At 48.2% G+C, this 19,311-nt stretch overlaps 1 protein-coding gene across 2 annotated transcripts in view; it reads left to right on the top strand.

The window, feature by feature from the left end:
• Positions 1-336: 336 nt before the first annotated feature.
• Positions 337-19,311, top strand: part of LOC119943665 (fatty acid desaturase 3-like) — a 52,041-nt gene continuing 33,066 nt past the window's right edge. Inside the window, exon 1 of one of the 2 annotated variants that reach the window (XM_038764781.1) lies at positions 337-869. In XM_038764781.1, the coding sequence (XP_038620709.1) occupies positions 666-869 (204 nt within the window). In that variant the 5' untranslated portion in view covers positions 337-665. Of the gene's footprint in view, positions 870-2,894; positions 3,287-19,311 lie in introns of those variants that run through there. The other variant, XM_038764780.1, reaches the window with a different exon arrangement.

Below are 19,311 nucleotides of genomic sequence, written 5' to 3'. Positions count from 1 at the left end.
GGGGCCTGTCCCTATTCAATCAATCAGTCAATCAGTCGTATTTATTGAGCGCTTACTGTGTGCAGAGCACTGTACTAAGCGCTTGGGAAGTGCAAGTTGGCAACATATAGAGACAGTCCCTACTATTCATCAGGGGCTGGGGGAGGTCCCCGCTTCCCTGAGAGCTGAAAGCAGCCGCTTTTGCCCCTCTGAACATCCCGTTGACTTCAATGTCTCACATGTGACCTCTGACTCCCATGATGTCACAAGCCGCTGGCATTGCCACGGCAACCGCAATCCTCTCGCCCTACAGCTTCCACATTTTTTGCTGCTCCCGGCTTCTCGATTCGAAAGACGCCAACAACAGGAAACCAGACTCGCTTCAGAGAACTGCTTGTTCTTCCTCTTCCAACACTCTCCCTATCTGTGTGTGTGTGTGATGTGTGTGCGCGTATGTTTGTGTGTGTGTGTCTCCCCATTGTCTTCTGCTTCTCCGTTCCCCATCACACAGGACTTTTTGTAACAGCCCTGGGCACCAGCCCCAGATTCCCATCCTCCTCCCAACAAGCCGGGCGTCTGTCATCTCACCCACTCCCGAGACAAGGTAGGGAGGTTTCATTCCCGGCTCCCGCCTCTTCCAGGGCCGTTGTGGTTCCCGGTCGAATTCCCAGCCGGTTTCAGCTCTGATGATGGGGGCGACGGCCTCATCTTCACCTTCACCCCCGGTGGTGCCAGGAGACCTGGGCTGCTTCATTCCAATGATCCTCCTCCACTTGGAAGCCACCCCTGGGCTAACTGGCTGCCGTTCAACCATTTCTTCCGGAGGAGTCACCACCGCTCGGCAGCTGGCGTGGAAAGAGAGGAGGGTGTGGAAGTGGACAGCAAAGGAGGTAAGGAGCAAGGTAGAGGAGCAGAGAGGGGGAGGTGGAAAGGTGGGGATGCAAGGGCATGGCCCAGGGCTTAGTCCCACTACCGTCATCATGAGAAGCATCATCATGAAAAGCAGCAGCGTGGGTCAGGGGAAAGAGCCCGGACTCTGGAGTCAGAGGTCAAGGGTTCAAATCCCAGCTCCGCCAATTGTCAGCTGTGTGACTTCGGGCAAGTCACTTCACTTCTCTGGGCCTCCGTTCCCTCGTCTGGAAAATGGGGATGAAGACTGTGAGCCCCATTTGGGACAATCTGATCACCTTGTAATTTCCCCAGCGCTTAGAACGGTGCTTTGCACATAGTAAGCGCTTAATAAATGCCATTATTATCCATCAATCAATGGTATCTACTATATGCAAGCGCTTAGTACAGTGCTTAAGCACTTTGTACGGTGTTTTGCACACAGTAAGCACCCAATAAATACGATCGAATGAAGAAATGAATGCAGAGCACTGTACTAAACACTTGAGAGAGTAATAATAATGACTGTGGTATTTGTTAAGCACTTACCGCATGCCGGGCACTGCACTAAACGCTGGGGTGGCTACAAGCAAATCGGGTTGGACATAGTCCCACATGGGCTCACAGTCTCGATCCCCATTTTCCAGATGAGGTAACTGAGGCCCAAAGAAGAGAAGTGACTTGCCCTAGGTCACACAGCGAACAAGTGGCGGAGCCGGAATTAGAACCCGTGACTTTTTGAAAGCTCCATCCACTACGCCATGCTGCTTACAATGTGACAGAATTAGCAGACACGTTCCCTGTCATGACGAGTTTGCATTCTATCATCGAGTTAGAAGGGACCTCAAGGGACTACCCAGGCCAGTCCCCTGCCTCCGGCCGGCAGTAATACCTAGGATTCCGGAGACTGGACAAACCTGGGTGACTCAGTTTCTCTGTTGAAGAATGAATGCAGGGTCTGTGGCCCAGCGTGTTGGACTTTCTACCCGTCTCAGGTAATAATAATAATTGTGGTATTTGTTAAGCACTTACTATGTGCCAGGCACTGTACTGAGCGCTGGGAGTGGATAGACGCTAACTGGGTTGGACACAGTCCCTGTCCCATGTGAGGCTCCCAGTCTCAATCCCCATTTTACAGATGAGGTAACTGAGGCCCGGAGAAGTGAAGTGACTTGCCCAAAGTCACACAGCAGACAAGAGAAGCCACAGTGGAAAGAGCAGGGGCTTTAGAGTCAGAGGTCTTGGGTTCAAATCCCCGCTCCGCCACTTAGCTGTGTGACTTTGGGCAAGTCACTTCACTTCTCTGGGCCTCAGTTACCTCATCTGTAAAATGGCGATTAAGACTGAGAGCCCCCTGTGGGACAACCTGATCACCTTGTGACCTCCCCAGCGCTTAGAACAGTGCTTGGCACGTAGTAAGCGCTTAATAAATGCCATTATTATTATTATTATTAAGTGGTGGAACCGGGATTAGAACCCATGACCTTCTGATTCCCTGGCCTGGGCGCTCTGCTGTGGCTAGCGGGGGAAATGGGGGAGGCCGCCGAGAAGCGGGGTGGCCCAGTTGGGTGAGGGTCTCATCCTGTAGGGAGAGAAGGAGGCGAAGATCTCGGATCTCTAGGCGGTTGTTGGAAGCCGTGAGGGGCTTGACGGCCCAGGTGGGAAGAGGCAGGGGGAAGATGGAGGGAGAGGATGATGTTCCCCAGAATTTCGTGCCCACCTGGGGACCTCGCTGGGCCCCACTGGGGAATGTGCCAGCTTCTGGCTGAAGTGGCAACTCGAAAGCTGGCCCTCTGAGATATGAGTTCCCAGCCAATGGCAGCCCCGCAGTCCTGTTGACACAGAACTTGGATTGGTGCCTGGACTCGCTGTGGAAACCCCATGGGCGATGACGAGTGGAGGAGGAGGAGGATGTGGAGAAGGAGGGGGCGAGGCTGAGGTTTGCCGTCAATGGATTTATAAGGGAGGGAAAAGGTCCTCAGGGTGGAGAGAGCAACAGAGCCCGTGGAAGGGCAGGGCAGGGCAGAGGGCTAGGAAGAAGAGACGGGCCAGAAAGGAATAGGAAGAAGAAAAGGAAAACGAGGAGGAGAAGGAACAGGAGAGGGGAAACAGAGGTCCGGAAGCCTCGTGAGCATTTTCTAACCGGCACCAAGAGAGAATTAGAAGCAAAGCAACCCCCTCCTGGATAAGCCCGAGAGGAAAGGAGAGCATGGGGAAAGGAGGGGAGAAGGGCAAAGAGTCCCAGGAGCCGGGGGAGGAGCAGATCCCCGTTTATGACTGGGAGGAGATCAAGAAGCATAACTTGCCCATGGACAAGTGGCTGGTGATTGAACGGAAGGTCTACAACATCACCCGCTGGGCTGAGAAACACCCAGGGGGCAACCGGCTCATCAGTCACCACGCGGGTGAAGATGCCACGGTAAGGAGAGTCACGGTCTGTGCGGCCCCTCTGGCCGGTCCCCTTAAACCACCCGGTTGGCCCTGCCTCTCCCCACTACTCCAGAGGGTGGTAAAAGGAACGGCCACGCTCTGCTCACTTGGCTCAATCTGAGATTCATCGATTCAATCGTATTTATTGAGCGCTTTCTGAGTGCAGAGCACTGGACTAAGCGCTTGGGAAGTACAAGTTGGCAACATGTAGAGACGGTCCCTACCCAACAGCGGGCTCACTGTCTAGATGCCCTCAGGACCCGAGGCGGGGTGCTTCCCTCCAATAACATGAGGAACCCGGGAGGAGGCTGGAAGTAGAATGGCCCTCCAGTGTCTTCGAGCTCCGGAGAGTGGCTTCGATCATCTCTGAACTGCGGTCTCAGCCCCAGTAGTGGTCAGAATGAAAGGTGGGGGTTGAGATAAAGAATAGGGGAAGCTAAAATCGGAGCCCGGGTGACCCCCTGGGACCAGGAAGCTGTTTCCTGGCCTGGCCTCCGTGCTCTCCGGCAATCCGGGACCTTTGTCTTCAGTCGAGGGGGGTTGGGGGGAGCAGGGGGAAGAAAGACTCCACGTCCTAGCCTCCCCACCCCATCTATTCTTCCAGTGCTCTGGTTACAATGCAAAGTGCAGGTGGGGTATCCATCAGTCTGGGGACAGGGAGGAAAGGGCTCGGGAAGATCATTGTTAGCTTCAAAGCGAGGAAAGGAGTCCCCTGTTTATTTTGGAACTGTCTGACCAGCTGGAGCCCCTCTTTCTGGTTGCTCTCCCTGGGACTAGGTGTTTTCTGCTCAAATACATTTGTCCTTCCCAAACCTCCCCATGCCGCATGATATCCAGTTTATGTGTCAGGGCTAGTAGGTCTGCGGTTCATCCGGGGAAATTAGTTCAAATAACAGTTCTGGAGAGAGCGAGTCCGAATGAGTCACCAGACTGCCCAGTGAAGAAAGTAACTCATTGGAGAGCACTTAAGTCTGGGAGGGACTTGTCTATAACCCTAACCTGAGATAAAAGGAATTAAGAAACAAAAGCTTCGCTTTTCACTGAGGCCCAGCAGACTTTGTGTGGGCCAATTAAAGCTCCTCTTGGCATCTGCTGTAGGGTGGGAGCCAGTGAAGACCTAGGCCTGCACACCCTCTTAGCTCTTCTGGATAGTCCAGTCTCAGACCTGGATTCTCCCCTTTGCGTCTGCTCAGTGTCCCCTGTGGATTCCTCTTCTCCAAAGGGAAGCCAAGAGACCTTTCCCCCACCCCTCCCACCTTCCCGAGAATGGGCCTGGAGTTCCCTCTCCGTCCCACCTCTGCCTCTCCGCCTACTCTCCCCCTTCTCCCTGTTCCTCCTCCATCGTCATCATCATCATCACCGATGGTATTTATTGAGCGCTTACTATGTACAGAGCTCCGTACTAAGCGCTTGGAAGAGTGCAATTCCACAGAGTTGGGGACACATTCCCCCCAGCCCCGGGAGGGCTTTCTTCTGCTCTTTCACCTAGTTCTTACCCTAGACACGTCGCCTTCTTCTTCCCCAGGGATGCCGGGTTCCACGCTGGAACAGGGAAAGTGGGAATCTGGTTGGGAAATAGAAACATCTGTGGTTGAAGACCCAGTGCTCTCTTCTAGACCAGGAGAGGTCATGGAGAGTAGATCTGATGATCTTGCCCCTAACCCGATGCTTAGCATGGTGCTCTAGCATATAGAAAGCCCTTAATGAGTACTGTTATCATTAGGATTATGGTCCCATCAACAGGCTGGGATTAACTGGCTTAAAAATCAAAGGCTGAGGAATGTGTGGGTGTGTGTATTTGTGTGTATGTGGAGAGTTGTAGGTCTTACACCTAAGCTAACATGACTTACTTCCTTTAAATATCATAGCCCTTATAAATTATTTATTTAAACTAATGTCTGCCTCTCTAAACTGTAAGCTTGTTGTGGGCAAGGGCCGTGACTACCGACTCTGTTGTAAAGCGCTTTGTACAATGCTCTGCACAGAGTAAGCGCTCAACCCCCAGCACTTAGAACAGTGCCTTGCATATAGTAAGCGCTTAACAAATACCATCCAAAAAAATTTAAAAAAATAAAATCTTTGGTTGATGACGGTGATGATAATAGCCCGTGTCCTCCTACAAGAAAAGCTTCAAAGCAGTAGGGCTCTGTTGTAAGTGAGCTGAAGTGTGTGAAGTGCTAGACAATCAGAGGCCAGTTGGTGGGGACCGTGGCGAGAGAAATACCCTGGGAAGAAGGAAATTGTTTTGTGTTGCATGTTTGTCAGGATCCAGGGCCTCTTTCTGTGGTGACCCTGGTGATGAGAGGGGAGCAGCCAGTCACAGAGTCCAAGAGCTGAAGCCTCTGAAATTCTGGTGAGAGCCAAGACTAAGAGCTCCTGAAAAACCTCCACCCTCCGCAGGCCTTTTCCGAGTCTGGAAGTTGGCATTCGTTGTTGACTGACTGTTAACATTTACTGAGCACCTACCGTGTGTTTCACCTCCACTACAGACACATTGGACCCCTGTGCAGAGGAATAGCTCTGGTGATCGGTCTACTGGCTGATGCTTCCAGGGAGCCTGTCTAATTCTCATCCGGGAATTTTTTCCCACCGCTTAGTATTGTGCTTTGCCCACAGGACGTACTCAATAAATACCATTGCATGAATGAATGAATGAATGAATGAATGAATGCTGCTACCACCGCTATTGTCTACCTCACTTGCTAGCCTTTCTCGGCCACCAAACAGACCATCTGCTTGTCGGAAAGCCCTCACCTTCCACTACAGATCTCTGCGGGGAAACTATTGCTACCCCACATTTTGCCATTTCTTTTGGCACAAACATACCCTGTCTAATAATAATAATAATAATAATAATAATGGCATTTATTAAGCACTTACTACATGCAAAGCACCGTTCTAAGCACTGGGGAGGTTACAAGGTGATCAGGTTGTCCCACGGGGGGGCTCACAGTCTTAATCCCCCTTTTACAGATGAGGGAACTGAGGCCCAGAGAAGTGAAGTGACTTGACCAAAGTCACACAGCTGACAATTGGTAGAGCAGGGATTCGAACCCATGACCTCTGACTCCAAAGCCCGGGCTCTTTCCACTGAGCCACGCTGCTTCTCTGTCTATTTCTCTGGGGGTGTCTGTGTCTCTGTCCCTCTTATACTCTGCTAAGCAGCATGGCATCAACGATAGAGCACAGGCCTGAGAATCAGAAGGTACTGGGTTCTAACCTCTGCTCTGCCACCTGACTTCTGTGTGACTTTGGGCAAGTCACAACTCCTCTGGGCCTCAGTTACCTCATCTGTAAAATAAGGATTAAAACTGTTAGCTCCATGTGGGACAGGGACTGCGTCAAACCTGATTAGCTTGTATCTACCCCAGCACTTAAAACAGTGCTTGACATAGTAAGCACTTTACAGATACCACTATTACTACTATTCTTTCTGTCTCTCTATTCTTTCTTCCCTCCCTGTGTCTCTCACCTTTGGCTCCCTTTTTTCTGCTGTCTCTGTGCCTCTCTCCAACTCCTGTTTCTGTCTCTTTTTCACACTTTCTATCTGTCTTCTATCCCTCTGTTCTTACATTCTCTGTTTCTCTCTCTGTCATTCTCTCTTCTCTGTTTCTTTGCCCATCTCTCAGCCTCTCTCCATCTCCCTCTCCCCTTCTCTCTGCCTCTCGTCTATGTCTCTCTCACACCTTCCCTGTCTCTTCTACCTCTCTGTTTCTGTCTCTCACATTCTCTATGTTTCTGTTTGTCTCTGTCTCTCTTTCTGTCTCTGTCACTCTTGCTCTTGCTCTCTCCCTCCAATCAACAAGAAAACACAACTTCTAGCTGTTTCTTCCCCCACGATGTTGGCCAAGATGCTGCCTGAATGCCCTGGCTGAACTAGGAACTATTTTCTTGATCAAATAAGACTGTCCCAACACTTGACTCCTTGCTCACTCTATTTCCCCTGCCTGGAATTTCCTCCCACTTCAAAACCCTATTTTCTCCATCTTCAAAACCCTCCAAAACCCCACCTCCTCCTCCCTGATCACTTCCCTGAGGCCTTCCCTGATTGCTTCCCATCACCCAGAGTTGCATCAACCCAATAGTCTCCTCTAGCACAGATGTTCTTCTTATGAATAATAATAATAATTATGGTATTTGGTAATCACTTACTATGTACCAAGCACTGTATTACGTGCTGGGGTGGATACAAGCAGATCGGTTGGACACAGACAGTCTCTGCCCCAAGTGGAGCTCACAGTCGCAATCCCCATTTTACAGATGAGGTAACTGAGGCCCTTAGAAGTGAAGTGACTTCTCTAGGTCACAAAGCAGACAAGCGGCGGAGCCTGGATTAGAACCCATGACCTTCTGATTTATACCCATCCTCAGCACATGTGTATACATGGACGTGCAACTGGGCATTGAAATATTTATTCAACTCTTTCAATCGGACATGCTTAGGCTAATACCTACTCTAGCCTCCTTCTTTCTACTTCCACTCTGTAAATAATTTGCTTGCTCCTCTTCCCCATTGGATGTCAGCCTCTTCATTTGAGTGACCATGTCCTTTGTTTCTGTGAACGTCTCCAAGCATTCAGTACAGTGCTCTGTGCACAGTAGAGTAGGCACTCCTTACATACCACTGAAGAAGATGAAATACAATGACTGCTGTCAACCAGCAAAGTGAATTACGAGTCTGAAGGCTTAGAAGCAGCGTGGCTCAGTGGAAAGAGCCCGGGCTTTGGAGTCAGAGGTCATGGGTTCAAATCCTGGCTCCTCCAAGCTGTGTGACTTTGGGCCAGTCACTTCACTTTTCCAGGCCTCAGTTCCCTCATCTGGAAAATGGGGATTAAGACTGTGAGCCCCCCGGGGGACAACCTGATCACCTTGTCACCTCCCCAGTGCTTAGAACAGTGCTTTGCACATAGTAAGTGCTTAATAAATGCCATTATTAGCTTTTAGACTGTGAGCCCACTATTGGGTAGGGACTGTCTCTATATGTTGCCAACTTGTACTTCCCAAGTGCTTAGTACAGTGCTCTGCACACAGTGAGCGCTCAATAAATACGATCGATGATGAAGGCTTCAGGCCTGCTTCAGCCTTTTTGACCGGAAGTAATTTTTGGTGAAGGGATTAAATTTCAATTTCTCCAAAATCTCTTGGACTAAATTGGGTGTCATCTGGGGAACAGTTCAGACTGGCTCCCAGGCTGGTCTGAGGTGAGGGGAAAGACCACCCGTAAACTGAGGGAAGAGGGAGAACAGCAAGCCTAGGGGTGAGGCATATGGCTCAGTCTTAGGCAACATGACAAGGGAACTTCATCTAGCCTCCTTCTTTCTACTTCCATTCCGTAAATAATTTGCTTACTCCTCTTCCCCCATTGGATGTCAGCCTATTCATCTGAGTGACCATGTCCTTTGTTTCTGTGCACATCTCCAAGCATTCAGTACAGTGCTCTGTGCACAGTAGAGTAGGCACTCCTTAGTTTGCTTGAGAGGGAATTCCTTTTCCAACTGCTCCCCCGATGCCCATGACCCTAACACTCCCCCTCCCCTCGCCACCCCTGGACCCACGCCTCAGTTCAGGGTCAGAGTACTGGCAATGCTTTAGGACTAGAAGCAGGATGAGAACTGGCGTTCCTTGGTCTCCAGAAATGACAGCATCTATTTTTCTGTGTCCCCAGGGGGACGTGGGTTGCCCGTTCTGCCTCCCCACCCGCCCTTGAGAGGCAGGGGGTTGTATCTTGGGAAATAATTCCCAGCCTTTGTGCAGGGTTACTGGTCAGCGTAGCCGGCGATGAAAAAAATCCATTTTTTTGTTCTATTTAAAGCAACTCTGAACATCACAGTTGTACTCTAGAGTCTGCTTAGTGCTAAATTTATCTCTGCCACAGACTCACAGCCCGGGGCAAATCACTTCATCTCTCTATCTCCCTGTTTCCTCACCTGTGGAAATGAGGATCATAACGCTCAGGTGCCTGGAAGGGAGACAGTGCCTATCATCAGATAAAAGGGAATTGTCAAGTGCTAGCTCAATGTTAATGAGTGTTAGGGAGAGAACACACACACACACACACTCTCTCTCACCCACTCACTCACTCACTCACTTACTTAACCCATTCACTTCAGTGCAGTTCACCTGTCTCCATGTTTTGTTTTGTTGCCTGTCTCCCCCTTCTAGACTGTGAGCCCGTTGTTGGGAAGGGACAGTCTCTAGATGTTGCCAGTTTGTACTTCCCAAGCTCTTAGTCCAGTGCTCTGCACACAGTAAGCGCTCAATAAATACGATTGAACGAATGAATGAACAAATGAAAACCATCTCCTCCAACTGGCACAGGACGATAACTTGACACTGAGTCTTTCAGACTTCTCGCTAAGCTAGTTTGAAGCGCAGGCCCTAGCTGACAGGAAAGAAAGCGGCCGGCATCTTCGCCCGGGAAGGAAGAAGGCAAAAGACCTCAGGTCTTGGTTTATCCATCTTGTCTTAGGATCTTAGGAGAAGCAGCGTGGCTCAGTGGAAAGAGCCCGGGCTTTGGAGTCAGAGGTCATGGGTTTGAATCCCGGCTGCACTGCAAGTCTGCTGTGTGACCTTGGGCAAGTCACTTAACTTCTCTGAGCCTCAGTTACCTCATCTGTTAAAATGGGGATTAAGACTGTGAGCCCCACGTGGGACAACTTGATCACATTGTATCTCCCCCAGCGCTTAGAACAGTGCTTTGCACATAGTAAGCGCTTAACAAATGCCATTATTATTATTATTATTATTGTCTCAGACTCAAGCAGAGAGCTGAAAAATGCCCCACCTCAGAGAAGGCCCTTTGAGGTCTCTCCTATCACAGTCACCAGGGGTGAGGTTGGTAGGGAGGGAGGCCCCATGCTTAATATAGAGCCAGAGCGGCATTAGTTTCTCTGAGGCTGGTGAGTTCCTGGGTCAAACGACTAGCGCTTAGAACAGTGCTTTTCACGTAGTAAGCACTTAACAAATGCCATTATTATTAGTAGTAGTAATAGTAGTACCTTAGTGGCCTCCATTTTATCCACTAGATGATACAAGGCAGATGGATGGCCACCTATGGGCCTGGGCGTCTGAGACCTTGGGTTCTAATCAGTGGTAATAATAATTATAATAATGACATTTATTACGTGCTTACTATGTGCAAAGCACTGGTCTAAGCGCTGAGGGAGGATTATAAATTGATGATCAGGTTGTCAATCAATCGTATTTATTGAGCGCTTACTATGTGCAGAGCACTGTACTAAGCGCTTGGGAAGTACAAATTGGCAACACATAGAGACAGTCCCTACCCAACAGTGGGCTCACAGTCTAAAAGGGGGAGACAGAGAACAGAACCAAACATACCAACAAAATAAAATAGGATAGAAATGTACAAGTAAAATAAATAAATAAATAAATAAATAAATTGAGTAATAAATATGTACAACCATATATACATATATACAGGTGCTATGGGGAAGGGAAGGAGGTAAGATGGGGGGATGGAGAGGGAGACGAGGGGGAGAGGAAGGAAGGGGCTCAGTGTGGGAAGGCCTCCTGGAGGAGGTGAGCTCTCAGCAGGGCCTTGAAGGGAGGAAGAGAGCTAGCTTGGCAGAGGGGCAGAAGGAGGGCATTCCAGGACCGGGGGATGACGTGGGCCTGGGGTCGACGGCGGGACAGGCGAGAACGAGGTACAGTGAGGAGATTAGCGGTGGAGGAGCGGAGGTTGCGGGCTGGGCAGTAGAAGGAGAGAAGGGAGGTGAGGTAGGAGGGGGCGAGGTGATGGACAGCCTTGAAGCCCAGGGTGAGGAGTTTCTGCCTGATGCGCAGATTGATTGGTAGCCACTGGAGATTTTTGAGGAGGGGAGTAATATGCCCAGAGCGTTTCTGGACAAAGATAATCCGGGCAGCAGCATGAAGTATGGATTGAAGTGGAGAGAGACACGAGGATGGGAGATCAGAGAGAAGGCTGGTGCAGTAGTCCAGACGGGATAGGATGAGAGCTTGAATGAGCAGGGTAGCAGTTTGGATGGAGAGGAAAAGGCGGATCTTGGCAATGTTGCGGAGCTGAGACCGGCAGGTTTTGGTGACGGCTTGGATGTGAGGGGTGAATGAGAGAGCGGAGTCGAGGATTACATCAAGGTTGCGGGCTTGTGAGACGGGAAGGATGGTAGTGCCGTCAACAGAGATGGGAAAGTCAGGGAGAGGACAAGGTTTGGGAGGGAAGACAAGGAGCTCAGTCTTCGACATGTTGAGCTTTAGGTGGCGGGCGGACATCCAGATGGAGATGTCCTGAAGGCAGGAGGAGATGCGAGCCTGGAGGGAGGGGGAGAGAGCAGGGGCAGAGATGGAGATCTGGGTGTCACCAGCGTAGAGTCCCACGGGGGGGGCTCACAGTCTTAATCCCTATTTTCCAGATGAGGTAACTGAGGCAAGAGAAGTTAAGTAACTCACCCAAAATCACACAGCTGACAATGGCAGAGTCAGGATTTGAACCCATGACCTCTGAGTCCAAAGCCTGTGCTCCTTCCACTGAGCTACACTGCTTCTCCACTTATTGCTTCTGGTATTTATTGAACACTTTGTGCAGAGCACGGGAAGCACGTGGCTTAGTGGATAGAGCTCAGGCCCGGGAGTCAGAAAGACCTGGGTTCTGATCCCTGCTCCACCAAATGACTGCAGTGTGACCTTGGGCAAATCACTTCACTTCTCTGGACCTCAGTTACCTCATCTGTAAAATGAGGATTAAGAGCGTGAGCCCCACATGGAATAGGGACTGTGTCCAACCTGATTAGCCTGTGTCTACCCCAGCCCTTAGAAGAGTGCCTGGCACATAGTAAGTGCGTACAAAGTACTGTATCAATCAATCAGTCAATCAATCGTATTTATTGAGCGATTATTGTGTGCAGAGCACTGTACTAAGCGCTTGGGAAGTACAAGTTGGCAACATATAGAGACAGTCCCTACCCAACAGTGGGCTCACAGTCTAGAAGGGAGAGACAGAGAACAAAACCAACCATATTAACAAAATAAAATAAATAGAATAGGTGTGCAAGTGAAATAAATAAATAAATAGAGTAATAAATATGTACAAACATATATACATATATACAGGTATGATTAAGTACTTGGGAGAGTCTGATACAACAGAGTTGGTGGACATGTTTCTTTCCCATAAGGAACTTACCACCTAAAGATAAACACTAAAATAACCCCTGTTCTGTCACTTTCCTGCTGGGTGAACTTGGGCAAATTGCTTCACGTCTCTGGGCCCCAGTTTCCTCAGTGTGTAACATTGAGATTCAGTACCTGTTCTCCCTCCTATTTATATCTACTCAGACTTCCTACTGTAGACTGTAAGCTCATCGTTGACAGGGAATGTATCTTCCTAATCTGCTATACTGTACTCTGCCAAGTACTTAGTACAGTGCTCTGCACACAGAGAGTGCTCAACAAATATGAATAATTGTTTGAATGATTGGACCATGTCTACCAACTCTGTTGTACTGTACTTTCCCAAGTGCTTAGTATAGTTCTCTGCACCCAGTAGGCGCTGAATAAATACTATTGATTGATTAGACGATGAGCCCCATGTGGGGTAGGGGCTGTGTCCAATCTATTTTTCTGTCAAACCTAGCAATTAGTAATAATAATACTACTAATTCTGGTACTTGTAAAGTGCTCACTATGTGCCAAACACTGTTCTAAGCGCTGGGGGAGATGCAAGGTAATCAGGTTGTCCTATGTGGGGCTCACAGTTTCAATCCACATTTTACAGATTAGGCAACTGAGGCACAGAAAAGAGAAGTGACTTGCCCAAGGTCACACAGCAGACTAGCGGCCGAGCTGGGATTAGAACCCGTGACTTCTGACTCCCAAGCTCGTGCTCATTCCAACTTGTACTTCCCAAGCGCTTAGTACAGTGCTCTGCACACAGTAAGCGCTCCATAAATACGATTGAATGAATGAATTCTGCTCAACCACGCTGCTCCTCATGCTTACAATAATACTTAGAGCATAGGGACCACTTAATAAATACCACAATTATTTCTCATGAAAGAGGGGAAGTGAGAGAGCATTTTGAGCCTAGCCCAGTTCTAAAACAAGCCAGCTAACTCCCTAGATTTTGTGCCTGGAAGAAACTAGTCTCTCCTCTCCTAGGATGGGTCTCTAGCTTCCCAGATTTTACAGCAAACCATGGGGGGCTTTGATTCATTGTGGCCCCATTCCCCCAGAAGGGTTGAGGTGTAATAGTTGGGGAGTTGGAAAACGGCAGAATTCAATCAGTGGTATTTATTGAGCACCTACTGGATGTTGAGCACTATACTAAGTGCTTGGAGGAGGACAGTAGAGTACTCAGAGTAGTTGGCTCTACTGTCATGGGGCTGTAGACAGAGCAGTCCAGTCAGTCAATCGTATTTATTGAGCACTTACTGTGTGCAGATATGCTTATTCGGTATCTTCCTCTAAATTCCTCCAAGCATGAAAGAGCCAGTATTTAATTCATCACCACACCTGGGGCGGACTGAGTCTCTCGATCTTCCTTTTGCATGCGGGCATACTGAGAGACAGAGAGGCTAATAATCGATCAATCAATCTTATTTATTGAGCACTTACTGCATACAGAGCACTGTATTAAACACTTGGGAGAGTTCAGTATAACAGAGGTGAGAAACACCTTCCCAGCCCATAGTGAGCTCACAGTCTAAAACACGAGACAGGCACTAATATAGATAAATTACGGATTTGTACATAAGTGTTCTAGGGCTGAGGGAGGGCTGAATAAACAGTGTAAACCCAAGCGCAAGGGTGACTCAGAAGGAACTTTCCTCAAAAAGCAACATAGCCTAGTAGATAGAGCACGGGCCTGGGAACCAGAAGGACCTGAGTTCTAGTTCCGATTCCACCACTTGTCCGCTGTGTGACTTTGGATAAGTCACTTCCCTTCCCTGTGCCTTAGTTCCCTCATCTGTAAAATGGGGATTAAGACTGTGAGCCCACGTGGGACAGGGACTGTGTCCAACCTGTTTACTTGATATCTACATCAACTCTTAGTACAGTGCCTGGCACATAGTAAGCGCTTAACAAACACTGCTTGGGAAGCAGTGTGGCTCAGTGGAAAGAGCCCGGGCTTTGGAGTCAGAGGTCATGGGTTCAAATCCCGGCTCTGCCACTTGTCAGCTGTGTGACTTTGGGCAAGTCACTTAACTTCTCTGCGCCTCAGTTACCTCATCTGTAAAATGGATTAAGACTGTGAGCCCCCTGTGGGACAACCTGATTACCTTGTATCCTCCCCAGCGCTTAGAACAGTGCTTTGCACATAGTAAGCGCTTAATAAATGCCATCAAAAAAACCCAAATATCATTTAAAAAAAAAAGGCCTCGCACTCAATAGAATCCCATTTTCGTGTCCTGGAATCCAAGCCCCCAGTGTGCTGGGGGGGGTCTCCATTTCCTGGCTTCTTGACAAAATCAAGAGCTCACTGTGGGCAGGGAATGTGTCTGTTATATGCTCCCAAGTGCTCAATCCAGTGCTCTGCACACAGTAAGTGCTCAATAAATACAACTGATTGATCGATTGATTTGCTCACTCATGTCTTCATTCCCACTAGCTCAGACCCCAGGTTTGTCTGAGTGAATCCTGCCGAAGATGCTGAAGAAGAGCTCTCCTTAGCAGCTTCCATCTCTGCGAAGCCCAGAGGGTTTCCAGAGCTTAGAGGCCTGGATGTTGACCATGATTTGTCCCCACTCCTCCTTCACTCCTCTGTCATATTGGGATAAGAAAGCCCAGGTTTGGTAGGAATCAGCCCAGGAAGCTAGAGCGCACAGAATCTGAGAGAGGAGAAAGGGGAGGGAGGAGGATGGATAAGGTTAGAACGGTACTTTGCATATAGTAAGCGCTTAATAATAATAATAATAATAATAATAATAATGGTATTTATTAAGCGCTTACTATGTGCAAAGCACTGTTCTAAGCGCTGTGGAGAATACAAGGTGATCAGGTTGTCCCACGTGGGGCTCACAGTCTTAATCCCCATTTTACAGATGAGGCAACTGAGGCACAGAGAAGTTAAGCGACTTGCCCAAAGTCACATGGCTGACAAGTGGTGGAGCCGGGATTTGAACCCTTGACCTCTGACTCCAAAGCCCATGCTCTTAATAAATGCCATTATTATTACTATTAAGAGGTGAGGAAGGAGGGTGGGAGGCATTGTCCTGGCAGTATTGAAGAATCAGCTCCCAGGAGATGGTTCATTCATTCATTCATTCAATCGTATTTATTGAGCGCTTACTGTGTGCAGGACACTCTACTAAGTGCTTGGGAAGTACAAGTCGGCAATATATAGAGGCGGTCCCTACCCAACAACAGGCTCACAGTCTAGAAGGGGGAGACAGACAACAAAACAAAACATGGAGACAGGTGTCAAAATCATTAGAACAAATAGAATTATAGCTGTATGCACATCACTAACAAAATAAATAGATTAGTAAATATGTACAAGTAAAATAAACAGAGTAATAAATCTGTACAAATATATACAAGTGCTGTGGGGAAGGGAAGGAGGTAGGGCTGGGAGGATGGGGAGGAGGAGAGGAAAAAGGGCTATCACTTCTTTTGTGGGCATTGAAGGAAGTGTGGTCTGGCTACCGATTAACAATCTGATTACCTTGTATCTACCCCAGTGCTTAATACAGTGCCTGGCACATACTAAACACTGACCAAATACTGCAATTATTATTACTACTACTACTCAATAATGGTTTGATATGCCGGGACATCATGCTGACTTCTCAAGCGGTATGGCCTAGTGGGTAGAGCACGGTCCTGGGAGTCAGAAGGACTTGGGTTCTAATCCTGACTCCGCCACTTATCTGCTGGGTGACCTTGGAGAAGTCACTTCTCTGTGCCTCAGTTACCTCATCTGTGAAATGGGGTCTTCTAGACTGTGAGCCCACTGTTGGGTAGGGACCGTCTCTATATGTTGCCAACTTGTACTTCCCAAGCGCTTAGGACAGTGCTCTGCACACAGTAAGCGCTCAATAAATACAATTGAATAAATGAATGATTAAGACTGTGAGCCCCACGTGGGACAGACGCTACGTCCGACTCGATTTGCTTGCGTTTACCCCAGCATTTAGTACAGTGCCTGGCACAGAGTAAACGCTTAACAAATACCGCTATTATTATTACTCTCTCGGCTCCTGGGTGAGCTGGCATAAGCTTCCTGGTGAATCCCGGGGCATTTTTCTTCAGGCATCATTGTTAGATTTGGGGGCATCATCAACGAACTTACTTCAGGCTAAACCTGGGCTGAGGGCTGAGCTGGCCTCTGCAGTCGTGGTGCCGCTTGGACCAAATTGAGTGTCAGGAAGGACGAAACCTATAAATGAGCAATAGAAATCTGTTCGTGAGTACAGAGTAATAGGATTTTTGTCTGGGAGCCTAGAGCAGTAGAACTCTGTCCTAGAGTTTGGAGCAAGAGAATGTGTCTGAATATGGAGCTAAATAACTCTCCTCCCCCTCTCCATCCCCCCTGCCTTACCTCCTTCCCCTCTCCACAGCACCTGTATAGATGTATATGTTTGTACAGATTTATTACTCTATTTATTTTATGTGTACATATTTATTTATTCTGTTAATATGTTTTGTTTTGTTCTCCGTCTCCCCCTTCTAGACTGTAAGCCCACTGTTGGGTAGGGACCATCTCTATATGTTGCCAACTTGTACTTCCCAAGCGCTTAGTCCAGTGCTCTGCACACAGTAAGCGCTCAATAAATACGATTGAATGAAAGAACGAATAACTCTGAGCTCAGGACAATAAAACTCTCTTGTGATTCTGAGGCAGTAGACTTGTGTCCATGACTCTTTCTCTGGGTATGGAACAATGGAGTATTTTCTGTGAGGCTGGAGCGACAGAACTCCGTCTGTGAGTCCAGAACAAAAGAACACCATCCGCTAGTCCTAGTCATTCTCCGGGTGGAGGTCTGTCTCTCTGGAAACGCAGGTGAAACAGCGGAAAGGATATTCTGGCGTTCTCAGTACCAGATCTCTGGCTCCCTGGTGAGGAAGGACAGTCAGAGCAGGGGAAAAGAGAGAAAAATCAAGGATAGGGTTTGCAACTCCTCTCCGACACTCTACTCATTCATTCATTCATTCAATCGTATTTATTGAGTGCTTACTGTGTGCAGAGCACTGGACTAAGCACTTGGGAAGTACAAGTTGGCAACATAGAGAGATGGTCCCTACCCAATAGTGGGCTCACAGTCTAGAAGGGGGAGACAGAGAACAAAACAAAGCATATTAACCAAATAAAATAAATAGAATAAATATGTACAAATAAAATAAATAAATAGAGTAATAAATGCATACAAACATATATACATATATACAGGTGCTGTGGGGAGGGGAAGGAGGTAAGGCAGGGGGGATGGGGAGGAGGGGGAGAGAGGGGGAGAGGGCTACCAATCTCGACTACAGGAGGGAGAGTCAAGCAAAGGCCTACCCATTCCATCCCTACTGAGAGGTCACCTCTTCCAGGAGGCCTTCCCAGACTGAGCCCCCTTTTTCCTCTCCTCCTCCCCATCCCCCCCACCCTACCTCCTTCCCCTCCCCGCAGCACCTGTACATATGTTTTTGCGGATTTATTACTCGATTTATTTTACTTGTACATATTTACTATTCCATTTATTTTGTTAATGACGTGCATCTAGCTTTACTTCTATTTATTCTGATGACTTGCCACCTGTCCACATGTTTTATTTTGTTGTCTGTCTCCCCCTTCTAGACTGTGAGCCTGTGGTTGGGTAGGGACCGTCTCTCTATGTTGCCAACTTGTACTTCCCAAGTGCTTAGTACCGTGCCCTGCACACAGTAAGCGCTCAATAAATACGATTGATTGGAAGAATGAATTCCTAGCTGGGGCAGTAGCTAGAGAGTGGAAGGCAATCTGCTATAAATCTTACCTCCTTCCCTTCCCCACAGCACCTGTATATATGTATATATGTTTGTACATATTTATTACTCTATTTATTTATTTATTTATTTTATTTGTACATATCTATTCTATTTATTTTATTTTGTTAGTATGTTTGGTTTTGTTCTCTGTCTCCCCCTTTTAGACTGTGAGCCCACTGTTGGGTAGGGACTGTCTCTATATGTTGCCAATTTGTACTTCCCAAGCGCTTAGTACAGTGCTCTGCACATAGTAAGCGCTCAATAAATACGATTGATTGATTGATTGATTGATTGATAAATCAAAAGTCATCTGTGCCGGGAGAGAGTCTAGGGCAGAGACTCAAGTTTACTGTGTGGAAGAAGGCAATGGTAAGCCAATTCTGCATTTTTACCAAGAGAACTCTACGGATCCAGTTGGAAGTGGGGCGGTCTGGGAGAGACTTGTCCGTGGAGTTGCTTTGGGTCGGAGACAACTCGACAGCGTAAGACACAGTTCGTTTGCAAATATACTTGCTTTTCTTGTGGAAGGAGAGTTGGGGAAGGAAAATGAGGCTGAGGCCCAGCAGCTTTAACTGAAAGTCTGAGGCAGATGCTGGATTTAGCCCTTGGAGTCGTGACCTTGACTTTGGGGTTCAAACTTTTCACCTCTGTATTAACCCTGGGGAAAAATGGAACAAGGGGTTCTTGTCCCGCCTCTGCCATGTCTCTGCTGTGTTGACCTTGGGCAAGTCATTTCACTTCTCTGTGCCTTAGATGCCTCATCTGGAAAATAAGGATTAAGACTGTGAGCCCCATGTGGGACAGGGACTGTGTCCAACCTGATTAGCTTGCATCTATCCCAGCACTTGGCACATGGTGTCCAGCATAGACCAGCCGTATCTCGCCGCCCACCTCTCGGCCACATCCTCCCTCTGGACTGGAATGTTCTCCCTCCTCACATAATAATAATAATAGTAAGTATGGCATTTGTTAAGTGCTTACTGTGTGTCAGGCACTGTGCTAAATGCAGGAGTGGATACAAGCAAATCGGGTTGAACACAGTCCCTGCCCCACATGGGGCTCACAGTCTTAATCCTTATTTTC

This window comes from Tachyglossus aculeatus, chromosome 22, assembly GCF_015852505.1.
Source record: "Tachyglossus aculeatus isolate mTacAcu1 chromosome 22, mTacAcu1.pri, whole genome shotgun sequence".
In the NCBI taxonomy this organism is placed as follows: Eukaryota; Metazoa; Chordata; class Mammalia; order Monotremata; family Tachyglossidae; genus Tachyglossus; species Tachyglossus aculeatus.
The sequence above is the reverse complement of the archived record's forward strand: the minus strand, read 5'-3'. Positions and strand labels throughout refer to the sequence as shown.